The 14905-nt window shown below is 38.3% G+C and overlaps 2 protein-coding genes across 3 annotated transcripts in view; one reads left to right on the forward strand and one right to left on the reverse strand.

Annotated features, from left to right (window-relative positions):
* Positions 1-7456: 7456 nt before the first annotated feature.
* On the reverse strand, positions 7457-13886 carry ankef1a (ankyrin repeat and EF-hand domain containing 1a). 2 transcript variants are annotated; one of them, XM_088362747.1, is made up of 10 exons: positions 13706-13886; positions 12817-13052; positions 12493-12654; positions 10805-11004; positions 10087-10236; positions 9864-9987; positions 8376-9183; positions 8065-8291; positions 7815-7938; positions 7457-7750 (listed from the first exon to the last, which is right to left on the reverse strand). In XM_088362747.1, the coding sequence occupies exons 2-10, from the start codon at positions 13004-13006 to the stop codon at positions 7624-7626; spliced, it is 2112 nt and encodes a 703-aa protein (XP_088218873.1). In that variant the 5' UTR covers positions 13007-13052; positions 13706-13886; the 3' UTR covers positions 7457-7623. The 2 variants fall into 2 exon arrangements, with proteins under 2 accessions (XP_088218873.1, XP_088218874.1); XM_088362748.1 differs by having other exon boundaries at positions 7592-7748; positions 7814-7938; positions 13738-13886.
* Positions 13887-14121: 235 nt separating this feature from the next.
* Positions 14122-14905, forward strand: part of stmn4 (stathmin-like 4) — a 40977-nt gene continuing 40193 nt past the window's right edge. The window contains exon 1 of the mRNA XM_088362754.1: positions 14122-14158. The gene's annotated coding sequence lies outside the window, so the exon portion shown is untranslated. The remainder of the gene's footprint in view (positions 14159-14905) is intronic.

Genomic DNA, 14905 nt, shown 5'->3' on the forward strand with positions numbered 1-14905 from the left:
TTTTTATTATTATTTTTCAAATATATTTTTATCTTTGGGGGGTAGATGCACGGAACATTCTTAATATAGACATATGCGACATGTCATTAAGTACACCTCCATACTCAACCAATCACATAAATATGTTGTTGCTGTACTTAAGTTAAGATATAACTTACTTGAGAACCTTAATTTATGAGTTAATTAATTCCATAATCCATCACTCAATTTACTCATACATCAAATCAACTTTCCCCATTGAAATAAATGGAGATACTAACAATTCATTCCAAAACGTCATAAAAACGCCACGACAGTGATCCCTCGCTACTTCGCGTTTCGTTTATCGCGGCTTCACCACATCGCGGATTTTTTTTTTTTTTCCAAATTAAAAAATAATTTAAAATTCAAAATAAAACTTCTAAATTGAGGAAACGTGTCTAACCTTTAGGACAATGTAGTACTGCTCCAAATGTTCGTTTACATTCCTTTAGAAGTCCGTTTTCGCGTGTTAGCAAGATCGCGAATTAGCATTTTTCCGCTAACTCGTTAGCCTGCCCAGTACTTCTTGTTGGTGACCGTACTTCACGGATTTCACTTATCGCGAGTAGTTTTTGGAACCAATTATCCGCGATAAACGAGGGATTACTGTATTAGCTATTTGTTACTTTGTATTTGTTTCTAATAAAATACTATATACAATACAAAATACCGTATTGTAAAATACAAATATAACTAGCTAATTTAGTTTTTTTTTTTACTTAGTTGACAACATTAGTGAACGTATGGGAATATATTTGGATAGCACAAAAGTTGAGCCAGCTCTCAAGAAGTTCACTTGACTTTTATTCTGCCGATACAGTTTCACTTAGTTGTAGTATCTGCCTCAGTCAGCTCCATCTTGTCACACCACACATCAGGGCTGGAAGGAAAGGTCATCCCCATTGAGGGATAAAGACTTCTGTGGAGTGACAACATAAAAACATGGCTCTGCTCTCATACCTACTCATAAAAACAACGTCCAAGAATGAATTATAAAAGCACACAGAATTGCATCGACAATCTTTTTTTTTTTTTTGTGCTCAGTTCATCAACACGATATTGATTTTTGAATGTGGACTCAACAGCGAGGCAGTGTCCTGCTCCCTTCTTGGCTTCTCCAGTTGCTGTCACTGCTTGGCACCATAACAAATGTGTCTTCAATTGCTCTGAAGTGAGCCTGTCTTTTAAATTAATGCTTATGATAACACAGCATGAAAAATCAATTTGGAAAGGGGAACTAGAAGAGAAGAAATGAGAGGTGGCTCTGTGTGTGCGTGTATCGGTTGGGTGAGTGTGTGGAGAATGGATCTCCAGGATCCACCATTGCTCACTCTCCTAATTACAGTTGGGACCACTATACCATATAACGGACAAATTGTTCATTATGCTTCACAGGAGACACAAAAAATGTGCGGAATTACATTAAAGTTAGTTGTTTGGTGTTGCTGTAAACAAAAATAACAAATGCATGTATTATTGTTTTTAATTTGGACTTTTTTTTGTCTGTTCCACATTCCAGGCGGCCATCTTTGTCAAGCAATCTCAAGTCAATTGGTAAAGCAGCATCGCAGATCCAAGGTCAGTAAAGATTTTACACCCACATGTGCTTTAAACATTTTATTATAATCCTTGTTCTTACACTCGCTCGCCCAGTTTGCCAAATAAGATAACACTTTTGTAAAACTAACCCATAAAACAAAACCGAATTAAACTTTGTATGTTGACCCAATTGTTCCGCCAACATAATTGAAGCAAATGAGTCATTTGAATTTTTAAAAAAAATATTCAAACAGCTGCCATTTTGACATACATAGAACAACACCAACATAATTGAAGCAAATGAATCATTTTAATATTTTTTTTATCATTTTTTTTAAATATTCAAACAGCTGCCATTTTGACATACATGGAACAGCACAACATACAAACAAAACAGAGCTTAATGATAAATGGAGCTTAGTTGGGGATCTTCTCTGCCTCTGCTGCTGCGGCACAACAAGCGACTAAACAATGCAACTCTAAAATCAGACTGCTCTGCACGCTATTAAAACCCCAATAAAAAAACTTCCAAACTTGAGCTACAGTAGGGGCGTGAACGATGAACCGCACTACACTTTAGGTATCATTATTTAAGAGTTATTACCGTTTATAACTAACAAAGCGGTGAATCCACAGAGATAAATCCAGGCTCATTATTCAGCAAGGAGTAGCTCACTGTGCTTATTTAAAAATGTGTATAAGATTGTACAAGGTGTGTATATAAAAAAAACTAATTTCTAAACAATTAATAAAAAAAAATTCACCAGGGTAGTGAAGGATAGTAAAAAATACAAAGGCTAAAAGGGACACCAAAACATATATAGAGGCTTAAGGATGAACGCATGGATGTAAAAAGAGAAAAGAATGGAGAGATAGAGCCAAGCTGCGTGAGTTCTTGCGGGGGAGGGTGCTGCAGAAGGAACAGCCTTGCAGTGACTCAGCACGAAAATCTCTCTCTCTCTTTCTCTCTCTGTCTGTCTGTCTCTCTCTCTGTCTGTCTCTCTCTCTTTCTCAGAACAACAAAACCGAATGCTATGAATAAAAAAAATATATAAGGTACAGTATATACAAAATTGATTAATTAAGGTGACACTATTCTTGTTATTATCATTAAAAAAAAAATTATTAGCAAATTCTGTGGTTTTAAGATGTCCAAGGACAGAGATGGTTCTAAAGCGTTAATTGGGTTTGCTAAAATGAGGCTATTTAAAAAAAAAAAATGTAACATGGTGGACACTAAAATGCTAAGTAGAAAAATATTTTGGTTCTTTTTGCATTTTTTTAATTGTAATTTAAGATGCTGCTTTCACAATAAAAATAATCATAGTACTAATTGAACATTAAATTATGTTGTTAGTTAAAAATCTAACAAATAGAAATAGTAGACTTTATTTTTTTACTTTGATTTTCAATATCTTAAAATCTTTTTTTTTAATATGTCTTAAATTATTTGACCTTTAAATATGCGTTTTGTGTCTTGCTGTTAAATGTTTTGTTTTGTCCGTAAAAAAAATATTTGTATAGCATAAGACCTGCATTTTCGTGCCGAAACAGTTTGTCTTCATCCCCCCTGTCACAATCGTGCACGTCACCGTCCATTTGCCTGCAGGCCAATTGTGTTGTTTTGTCTTCTCAAGCTGAAATGTAAGACAATGAAATTGAAGAAAAACATGCGTGAAAAATAACTTTGAATAATCCAATAATTGCCGTATTGAAAGATTCAGAATGACAAGTGTGCCAATGACGCTTTGGAGTGATGAGAGAATGAACATTACCGTAATTTTCGGACTATAAGCCGCACTGGACTATAAGCCGCACCAGCTAAAACTTGTGATTCCGGGTTCAAAATTTGCAAAAAAAGTCGAAATTTACGGTACTCCAAATCGACCTGCAGCACAATACCTTAAATTCCTCCTTTCCTCTCTTGTCCATTCTAATTTCCTCCTTTTCTGCTCATTTGCACACATTCCCATCTTTCCTTTCATTCCTACTTTTGGTTCACTCATGAGTATAAACCTGTTGGGTGGTTACCAACTCACAGGTAACACCTCATGTAACAGCGAGGAGGAGCTAAAGAGAATTTGTAACGGTGCACTGGCCCAGAATCTAACATCCCTCCTGGCCAGCGCACATTACTGCTGACTGAACTCAAAATGTGCTTACTCTCCAGCTCCCATATGTGCACACAGGCGTGTTTAAAATTGTTCATAAACATGTGTCTGTTTGAATGTTTGAGCAGCTGAGATTTGCCTGCCGCATGACTAGAATAAAGCCTCTTCAGAATAAACACAAATTGAGTGAAGTTAATTTTATCGCTCAGAGGGGTACAGAGGACTTGAATGCATCCAAATATAAAAATATATGAATGGATAGACTTGATAAAGAAACACCATAATGGAATCGGGATCGCTATTACTGACGTTTAAGCTTATAAAAACCTTTACGGCCTTTCTTCTCCATTTTTTTTTCGTTCTCCTCCTCCCAACTTTTTTTTGACCCTGTCCTCTTTCATCTCCTCCATCATAGATCACACCCCAGGTTGTCCTCCAACTCCCCTTCCCCACTTCTCCTGTCCTCCTCTTCCTTCATTTTATCACCCAAGCTTTTTTCTTTCCACGATACATTTCATCAGATTGTCCGTCCTCCATATATCACATCTCTTGCTTTTGGATGTGTGCGCACGCCGCACCGCCATGTGCATGTAAATGCTTCACCTCCGCAAATCCAAAGCAAGAGCGACTCCCAATGCACCTGCCTGTTGCTATGGAAACTGGGGATCCTCTGTGCGTCACCTGTGCCCATGTTTGGTTCGGTTTCCGGCTGCCATCTATCAGGCTCAAGCTCGCTACACAGTCACTTAATATCATCTCCTGACTATGCATAGTGAATTAATAAGCATTTCTATATGTCAACACTAAACAGCATGATTCATTTTGCACACACAACATTTACATTAATCACCAGACTGACCTTATTCCGAATAAACCATATTTGTATGACATGCTTACATGAGTTCATCGGGGGAATGTTATATTATACTTCATGTTGCATAATATGCTGTATACTCGTTTCTGGACTTACGCCCATTTACAGAGCGCCATAACATCAATTTCTCTTAAAATATGGATGAGTACAACTTCCTCAGTCACCTTGCCTTGGACATGTATCATAAATCTTGTTGCTAAACACGTTTAAACACAAATACAAAGAAGGACGAAGGTCAAATTTTTTTTTGAGACTGTTAAGGGTTTTTATCACCCAACTAAATCACTCCGAGGTAAAAATGTAACTATATTCATATTTGTCTTTTTGGGAATATTCTTTGACTTCTGATTGCAAATAATGTTTTTTCTATAAATCTGAACATGATTTATATAAAATAGTATTTTAAATAGAATATCACACAACTTTGTGTAACTATGAGTCAACACTAATTTGTGAGCCCCCCCTTCAAAAAAAAAAAAATCAAAATTATTGTTTTTGAGAAGTGATAAACTGTGCATCTCTGTTCCAAGTACAACCTGGCTAAACATTGAACTGAACTTTCCTCATCAGGACATAAAATGCATACTCTATTGGGTTAAAGTCTGGTTATTGACTTAGTCCAGTTTAAGTTGATTTAATCATGTCAATTCCAATATTTTTGTTCACTTGAAAACAGGATGACTTCACACAAAAGGTGCTCTGGTCTAGATGTAAATAGTGCACCATGTCTCATATTCATCTTTTGATCCAAATAAATACATTGGCGCTAAATGTATTCATGACAAAAAAAATTCTAAAACCCAGCATTTCTAGAAAAAAAAAAAAAAAATTGCAGACAGCTGTAATGTATCCAGCACAATATTTATTGCCTCTGTTTTTGGATGCAGGAATTGGTCTGCTCATCTGAGCCAAGAGCTAGCCGCCTGTGTTTACCACCCAACGTTATTGGTCTCGCTATGAAATTCAAATCAATATCCTCATAATAAAAGTCTCAGACCTGCAGCAAATTGGAATCTGTGGCATGGTGAGCTAAAGAAATCTATGAAGGTGCCATGGCTGCTCTAATGAATGATGAATCGCCGCAGCAAACAAACACACACAAGTAGATGCACATTTCGGAACGTCCTCCTGAAACTTTAAGATTCTGAAAGTGTTAATACATTTTTAATTCATAAATATTTTTTTGCTAGAGGGGAGGGGTTTAATATGCTTGTCGATAGGTAGGATTATATGGCCTTGTATTTACTCATGTAGCAATTGATGTGTTGTTCACATGAACAAATAAAGCCCTCATTTTAATTAAATTCCTTTTCTTCCCCCTCAGGAAAATTACAGGCTAGCTGTAATTAACTTTTCATCAAGTGATTTGGTTGGCGTTTCCATTATGGTGCATTGGCGGGGACACTGATAACTGTGAGTTTACCAAATAGTGTGACATTGCAGCAGCAAGGAACTCACTTGCTGCTTGTTTGCAAAGTTGTGATTTAAGTCAGGCTTAAAAAAAAAATCGTGATACAGGGGAAAAATGTAGGCAAATTTGTAAAACATTTTTATCTTCTCAATATTATTTCAAATACCCCGACGAGTAGCCTGGTTGCTGCGTGAGAGCTATCGGTATATAAAACCAATATAATAATATCAATATTGTAAACAGCATAAAACACACACACATATACACACAAGGTGTGTTGTTCACAAGATCCAGTGAGCAGTTTTTGGATGGAATGCTGAGTAAGCGGCGCAGGGTGAGTGCTGGGAGACTGCAGTGCTTTTAGCAGCAACACACACTGATACTCAGCAGAGGGGGGAGGGGGGGAGGAGAGGAAGATGCGGTTTCATTTTTAACACAACATGAGCGCCCACTCATCCAGATAAACATGACAGTCACGTCATCTTTTCACCAAATGAAGCAGGCCTACATTTGGTGTTGACAGGGAAAAAAACATGACACATCCGGATATATGGATACACACACACACTGCATGACTGTGTAAATCCAAGGCCACGCCCTGACAGACACACTGCGTCACGGCCAGCCACAGGCCCAGTAGTCTCGTTCTGACCTGTGCGCTACAAAAGCCCTCACGCTCTCCACCCACCCACTTCTCCATCCCCACCATTTCCTCTGAGTCACCCTCCGATGCTTCATCATCGCCCCCCCCCACCATCCATCTCCTCCTCTCTGTTCACTCCTTGTCGTTTCTCACTCCCTAAATTTCCCTACCTGTCATCAATGATATTGTGAGGATGTATTTTTAAAAAGCCAAGGGCTTGTATCACAAAACCAACACCCCCCCCCCCCCCCCCCCCCACTCTAGATTTGATTATATAACTGCGTCCCCATGGACCTTGAGGACACTGCAATCTAATTTTATCTGGCGATAGTGATGATAGGAGTAGATCGAAAAAAGAAATATCCGATTATCTCTGATGCTTTCCGATAGGGACATGGGCGACGAAAATGTCCTCATAAAATTTATCAGTCGCACTCACACAATTCATTAAAAATAATTGATGATCATTTCATATATTAGCATGCTAATTCAAAGTTTACTGTCAATATTATTATTACTAATTATTATTGTATAGTGCTTGGTCATTTTTGCCTTTCTGTGCCAGAGAAACACCAGCAAACCCCTCCAAGTTTTTTAGCTGAATAACTGAATTGTAATTGTACGTTCGTCCAACAGCGCCATCTGTTGGTTGAAAGGTGGTACTGCTGCTGCTTCCTTACAAAGTTGATGCAGTCAGGTGGAGTTGTATATGTGCTTTATTAAGGCAGATATAATTCAAATGCTTACAGAATATATGAATTGCGTTTTGTGTTTTGGCACTTTATGAATTTTTTTAGAAAGTTTTGGTCTATCTAAATATATAATCCATCACATCAGGAAATGACAAAACGAAATGATTGTGTGCCGTTAGGCTGCATAATAAATCGAGGTTTATTGGGCATCATCAGTAAAAAATTGAATCTCAAAAATAAAAATGCTTTTAGGCTTTTTTTCTGGTCCCTTATAGAGAACTGACATGGCATCCTGGGAGATGATTTGCTATAAAAATGTATCTTTATTTTCATTAAAAACAAACTGCTGAAGGAAATATATTGCGCAACACACAGCTGGCCGTGACCCAAGACGACGAAAGAAAGGGAAACCACGGGTACAGAATGCGTTCCAAGACTGGCAGATGGAGAGTTATTTCTGTCACAGAAAACAGAAAATGATTTTAAACTTTGTCACTTCAGACATCAGGTTACCACGGGTACCTTTTTTTTGGGCTTTGCTTTCTCCTTTCCTTTTTTGGGCTTAGGGGCCGCTTCATACTGCTCTTTGACAAACGTATATACGTCACCATCACCAAACGCCGTGGCTACGTCAAGACAGTGTTGTTCTAGAAGGGAAAGAAAAACAACCTCTTATTTAATACTTTTTTTTTTATCTAAATCTAAACAATTCTGCAACTCAACCTGAAAACACAGCTTATAATTGTGATTTATATTCCAAGTGAGAATCACACCTTTCTTGTTCTCCAATAAGATATCAGCACCAGCCGTAAAGAAGAACTCAACACAAGGGAGATGAAGGTTCTGGATAGCCACCATAAGAGGTGTGGTCCCAGTTATGGTCTGAGCGTTTATGTCGGCACCGGCGTTAACCAGGAGTTCCAGTATTTCCACATTGCCAGCTTGAGCAGCATGGTGAAGCGGCGTCCACATGAACTGGTCACATATATCTACAGCCGCGCTGTTTGGAATATAACTGTACCATGATTTCATTGTAGGGAAAAAATAAATAAATCTATATATTAGGGTCTTTAATTATCCTCACCTCTTTTTGATAAGGTACTGAGCCACCTCGTAGTTTCCGATCGAGCAGGCCACCATCAGCGGGGTCTTGTAATACAGATCTTGAATATCGACAGGAATCCTTTGACCGAAAGCCAGTTCCAAAGCCTCGATGTCACCGTTCTTCACAAGGTAGTTGATATTGACGTATATCTTGTCAGGTTTCTCCGTGTACCATGAAGTGTCATCAACTACGGGATGTTCTGGTGGAAGATCTTTGTCCAGTTGTCGGGTGTCTTCGGTATTGTAGGTCTCCATCATGTATTCTGGTGGGCCTCCATCTTCTCGCCGGAGCCTGAACTCCGGTGGGAGGGTACAAATAGGTATAGGGAGGACAAATTTTGGTTTCTTCTTCCCTTTACCTCGCTTCCTATCCTTTTTCTTCTTGGGGATATAGGAGAGGAGGAGGTACGGTTTCTTTATGTACTTGATACCTTTGATGAAGTCATTAATGTTTATTGTAGGACCTCTCCCGCCCCCATGTAATAAAATGATTAACTGGAGTTGCTCTTCGGTGACTGGAGCACCTAATGATGTTAAAACTAAGGCGAATTTTTCTGCGGTAACCTTCGCAGAACCTTCAAAGGCTTGCAGTAGTTCACTCTCATATTCGTTCGACCAGTCATGGAGGGTCAGAGCCCATAAGTCTGTCAGGACAGTCGCATCAGCGGCATCTTTGGGCTTCACTTTCTCAGCTTTCTTCAGCTCCTTGACAGCTGCTTTGTGACCAGCATCTTTGGCAATCTGTCGTGGAAGTAAACCGTTCAGGTTCTTTATTTTGCCGTTGCAACCTGAACATAAAACATAGCATTATAGGTTTTTTTCATTATTGTGAAATACCTCAGACGATCAGTCTAATTTTTTTTTCTTGTCTTTATTTCGAACATACCGTATTTTCCGGACTATAAGGCACACCGGACTATAAGGCGCACCTTCAATGAATGGCCCATTTTAAAACTTTGTCCTTATATAAGGCGCATCAGACTATAAGGCGCACCATGAATGCGTCATGTCAGATTTTTAATCCAAATCAAATCATTCTCCATTTTATCTTTTTTATTTCAACTTCAGACACAAACAAATTACTTTATAATCACAAAATAATTATCCATAGTCTTTTTGATTCATGATTCATAGTCTTCAGCCGGCCACTTATGATTGATTTCATGACACAATGCTTCGGGCCAGTTTAAATGTAGGAATTTGGTCCATATATAAGGCGCACCAGACTATAAGGCGCACTGTCGGCTTTTGAAAAAATAATGTTTTTTTTAGGTGCGCCTTATAGTCCGGAAAATACGGTATTTAAAACATAAAAGAAGGAAGAAAAATAGATAAATAAAATACAATAAATACTTACTACTAGTGCCATATTTAAGTCACAAAAAATAAACAAATTAATGAATTGATTAATTGTTGAATTAATTAATACCAGCATTGCAATATAGAACAAAAAAATGATCAAATGTACCTCTCTGAGACAGGAACCTGCAGCAATTGACGTTGCCCGTTGCAGCGACAAGGTGGAGGGGCGTGCACTCATCCACATTAATCACACCCATGTTTGCTGAGAATGCAGACAGCAGCACAATCACCTAGAAGAAGCACAACACCACACACAAAAAAAAGACACCTGATTTAAGTTAGTCTTACTTATCATTTCATACATCAACAAGTAGAAGTTTGGCATTCACCTCAAAAAAGCCTCCCATGGCAGCATAGTGCACCGCTGTCATGCGTTTCAGGTCCATGGCGTTGGGGTTGGCCCCCCTTTTTAGAATTTCCCTGACAAGCTCCACGGATCCAGCTTTGGAAGCCTCCATCAACGCTGTCACACCAGTTTTCTAAGGATAGGAGACTATTAATGCAAGCACGCTAAATCTCCGTAAATCTGTATTGCAGATTTTTAAGCAAATTTGGAGTTAAGTCTCACTGTTGCATATTTGGTGGTGTTCCATGAGTTCTCACATGGCTCAATAAAAATTGGGAAAGGCTGGTTTTAAAGTTTATTTTTGCCGGAACATCTATGCTAATTTGTGAGCCCCTCTATGCTGTTTTGCATTATGTTAGCATTAAGCTAGCATACTTTTTTGTTTAGACAAATGGCTTGGTTGAACAATTTGGTTTTAAATAATACGCTTTTACCATTTTTGTGTCAATTTTACGAGAAAACTTGTAAAAGTTTCATCTCTTATTTGAACATTAGATATGTTTAAGTGTGTTCTAAGAAGTTCAGCAAGTCGGACGTGTATAACTATTAAAATATGTTTTCTATATTGCAGATTTCAGCTATTGTTTGATTATCTGGAACATATTCCTGAGCTAAACAAGAGAACATGGTGCCGTCAACAATTAATGGTGAGTACAAAAAACTTTTTGCTATGAATCCCTCAACTCCATATAAATACCAACCTCATCTGACGCGTTGGGGTCGGCCCCTTTCTCCAACATCATTTGACACATGTGAGCACAGTCTTCGGCATGTTGACACATCAGCTGAAAAATGTGATTCCCCTGCGACGACACATTGTTGACGTCTGCTTGATACTCCAGCACCGTCTCCAGGCAACGTGTGTGCCGCTTTGTTGGGTAGATGCAGTAGAACAGAACCCCTAAAGTAGAGGGCGAACAACAAACAGGTTCAGAAATGGACTTTTCAGCTTTGGTAGATTGTCACTCCCAAATCGTTCACTGACAGCTATAGACGTCAATAATTAATGAGAACAGAGATGGCAGTGGATGAGTTCATGTTCAACTATTAAAGTTCCGCTATACATGTTCATGTACCGCATTTTTCGGACTATAAGGCGCACGGGACTATAAGGCGCACCTTCAAAGAATGGCCCATTTTAAAACCTTGTCCTTATATAAGGCGCACCAGACTATAAGGCGCACCATTAATGCATCATGTCAGATTTTTAATCCAAATCAAATCATTCTCCATTTTATCTTTTTTATTTCAACTTCAGACGCAATAAATTACTTTATAATCACAAAATAATGATCCATAGTCTTTTTAATTCATGATTCATCATCTTCAGCGGGCCACTTATGATTGATTTCATGACACAATGCTTCGGACCAGTTTAAATTTAGGAATTTGGTCCATATATAAGGCGCACCGGACTATTTTGAGAAAATGTTAGGTTTTTAGGTGCGCCTTATAGTCCGGAAAATACGGTAGTCTCAGTGAAAACTGTAATACAATGCAGACAAATAGAAGACTCAAACATTCATCTTGGAGGAGAACAGGCATAGCGATCAGGTTACTCTATGAGGTTGATCTGTAATTACATCTACCCATACGCTTTCTCTGGATTTGATTCTCTTGTTCATCAGACACTTCAATGAAGTGCAATTTTCAGTCGTCATTAATAACACCAATGCTATTTTGATTCATCAGTGTGACAGATTATATAAATGGTCCCAAAGACGAGCTTTAGGCTCTCTTACTGAAACCGTCTGGGTTGCCGCAGCCTCATCAATATCTTAAGAGACTCGGCATGCATTTTGATGAGCTGGATGACCGGGAAGGGCCTTCAAATTAACCTATTGATCTCACAAGATGGAAAATGCATCCATTTAGGAAACTGATCCTTTGTGATCAACCTCGGCGTAACCCCAAGGCAATCTATTAAGTTTTGGTGTTAAAGACGAGCATTACAGGTATTCAAAAACAGGCCAGTTTATTAGGTACGGTAACAGTCTATGCTCTTGTACCAAAATAGGAATCGTGCACATATTTCTCACATTTTATTCTACTACATCAGTTCGACCACTCTATCTTACAAGACGTATTGCAGTAGTAAAAAAAAAAAGTTAATTCAGCATGTATACCATTTCCAAAGAAAAATAATTTAAATCAATGAACTCATTGGAAGATCATTTTTATTAGTTTAAAAAACAAGTTTTGACTCTCCGTAAATATGTAAATATGGCTTCTACACACCACCTCCCTTATATTATTCCAACACAACTATTTCCATTACAAATTCAAAAATAAATAAATATTTTGAGTAAACTGGATTTTTGTCAAATCTGGAGTCGCATTCGTTGAGATCTGTTAAATTGAGATTCTACTATTTGAGTACATGACTCACCTTGGCCTTCATCATCTTGGAGGCTCATATCAGCATCGTGGTCTGCCAACATTTTCACAATGCCATCATTGCCCAGCTGCGTTGCTAACATGACCGGCGTGTGGCCCTTCTTATTCTGGATGTCAGGGTGCGCTCTCAGGGAGAGAAGAAACCTGGTCAAATCTGAGGAAATATTGAAGATTTGTCATTGACATTTTGCAATGAACTATGGATTTAGTTCAGATTGCTCCAAAGTCAGCTGACATAAAAAGAATAACCCAAAGGTGTTAAAAGTGCTATCGTGAAATGCCAAGGTTGTAATGCGACAGAGCAAGAAATCATCACCTTGATTGTTAGATGAGACCGCCATGTGAAGTGCCCCTGTTCCATTCTGTGGTTCTGTGAGATTAATGAGGTTTTCCACCCCAAGGCTGACCATCTCCTCAATTCGTGCCTCATCATTTTCATGGATGTATTGCAACAAGCGGTAGATCTGCAGCACCTGCAGGCGGTTGTCTACCTCACTTCCAGTCATGCTTGCGTTGAACACAAACAACCAGAAATGACAAGAGCCTCAAAACCTGTTGACCAGATGCAGGAAAATAATTTGTTATTATCAAGCCATAATAATCAAGATAAGGAAAAACATTGTGATGCATTGTGGGGGGTGTAGGTTGCACTTACTACTACTAACTACTACTACTACTACTACTACTATGTTGCCTCTAATAAGTCTGTCTTGGTACTACAACAGAAATCTGGTTAGGGGCAAAAGAATCGTGACTCTTACGTTAAGAAATATCGAAGTGATTCTCCAAAATTGGGTACTAATACTGCTATTGGCACCAGGCGCCCTCTAGTGGTAAACAAAAGTATTAAATGCTCAATTTGCGTCGTTCTAGTCGCTTCAATTTTTACTTTATATCTTGTACAGTATATTTTTAAGTAGTCATATTTAACTTTTTACTTAGGTACAAATTGTATTATAGTCATCCAAAATGATTTTTTTAGAATTAAAATGTCTTCCTTATTTTTGACTAATGCTAACTAAGCTACTGTATTTTAATGTTGGCCATTGTGGTTAGTATTTTTTGATTTATTAAGTCTAAAAAAAAAGGTTGGGGAACTACTGAATTATTATTATGTGCTGATAATGTACTCAAAATAAATGACTGCTCAGCTGCTTTTAGGAATGCATATATGATCAGGTCATATAAAAAAAAGCATTACACACGTCTAATGCACATAGTATAATTCAACTTTGACCTGCTGAAGTGGCAGTGATCAACTTGTTTAGAGGTAAAAGGGTCATTTAATCTTTTTTTGCTCCCTATTGAGTGTATTTCATTGTTGCTGTATTTCGAATGGTTGGAATTTAGACTAGAATTATTTACTGGCCGAATAGACATTTTCTGCACAACTGTTGTAAGGAGAAATCGACGCAAGTCTGTGATACATTAGAAGATGACGTCATGTTCTTAAAACTCTATACCACAACTTTACTTCGCCGTAAATAACAGCGTGACGTCACCAACACGAGGCGAAGAAAATCCAGAGCAGCAGTCCTTGTCATTTTAAATTTAGCGTCAATGCTAATCAACAACTGCATGGAGCATGCATCCCTTTAAATGGAACAGATTATATAAGACAAAACAATATTGACGTGCAATTTTAATAATAAGACCAGGTAAGCCTCAATCACGACTGCACTCACCTGCACTATGAACGCGCGAGTCCACACAACATAACCGAGCACTCTTGACATTCGGACATTCCCTTAAAATCCTAATTAACATATTGTATAACAAGCACTGGGCTTTCCTTATGTTTCAAACCGCCGTCTCTTTGTTTTCACGGGTGAAGAGGCGTAACTTAGCTCCATGGCAACGAAACGCGGCAAATCCAACAGTGCAATGTGGGACGTACTTTTGGGTGGTTGGGCATATTAAGTTGCAAAAGTGCACACACCCTGAGAAGCACTTGTGTCAAAAAAAGACTGGTAAAATTAAAAATGGATTCAACTATATAATAAAATAATCTGCACGCTAAAGACCTTCTATTAACATATATGTATTGTTAGCTTCTAAAACTTTCAACATAGTGCTTGTAGAAAAATACCTCTTCTCATGATGTGTCTCACCTTACATGGTCAAGCAATTTAGGTAGGATTACAGGTTCTACGGCCATGGTCGCAATGTGATCACTTTACCCGCTCAAGATGTGACTTGTTTCCACTACAATACTGGCTAGAGACGGATCTGTCATTTATTATTAAAAGCGTTAAGTACCCCTTTACCCCAATACAATACGTTGTCCCGAAGGACCTCTATGTAATAAGTATACACAGTATGTTCATTTGATTCACAATAGAGCAGGCTGTACTTCTGTTTTTGGCCGCAGGGTGTCACTGTTGTGTGGAGAAAGACACGCCACA

This window comes from Syngnathus floridae, chromosome 19 (genome assembly GCF_059516105.1).
Source record: "Syngnathus floridae isolate MCC-2025c chromosome 19, RoL_Sflo_1.0, whole genome shotgun sequence".
NCBI lineage: Eukaryota > Metazoa > Chordata > Actinopteri > Syngnathiformes > Syngnathidae > Syngnathus > Syngnathus floridae.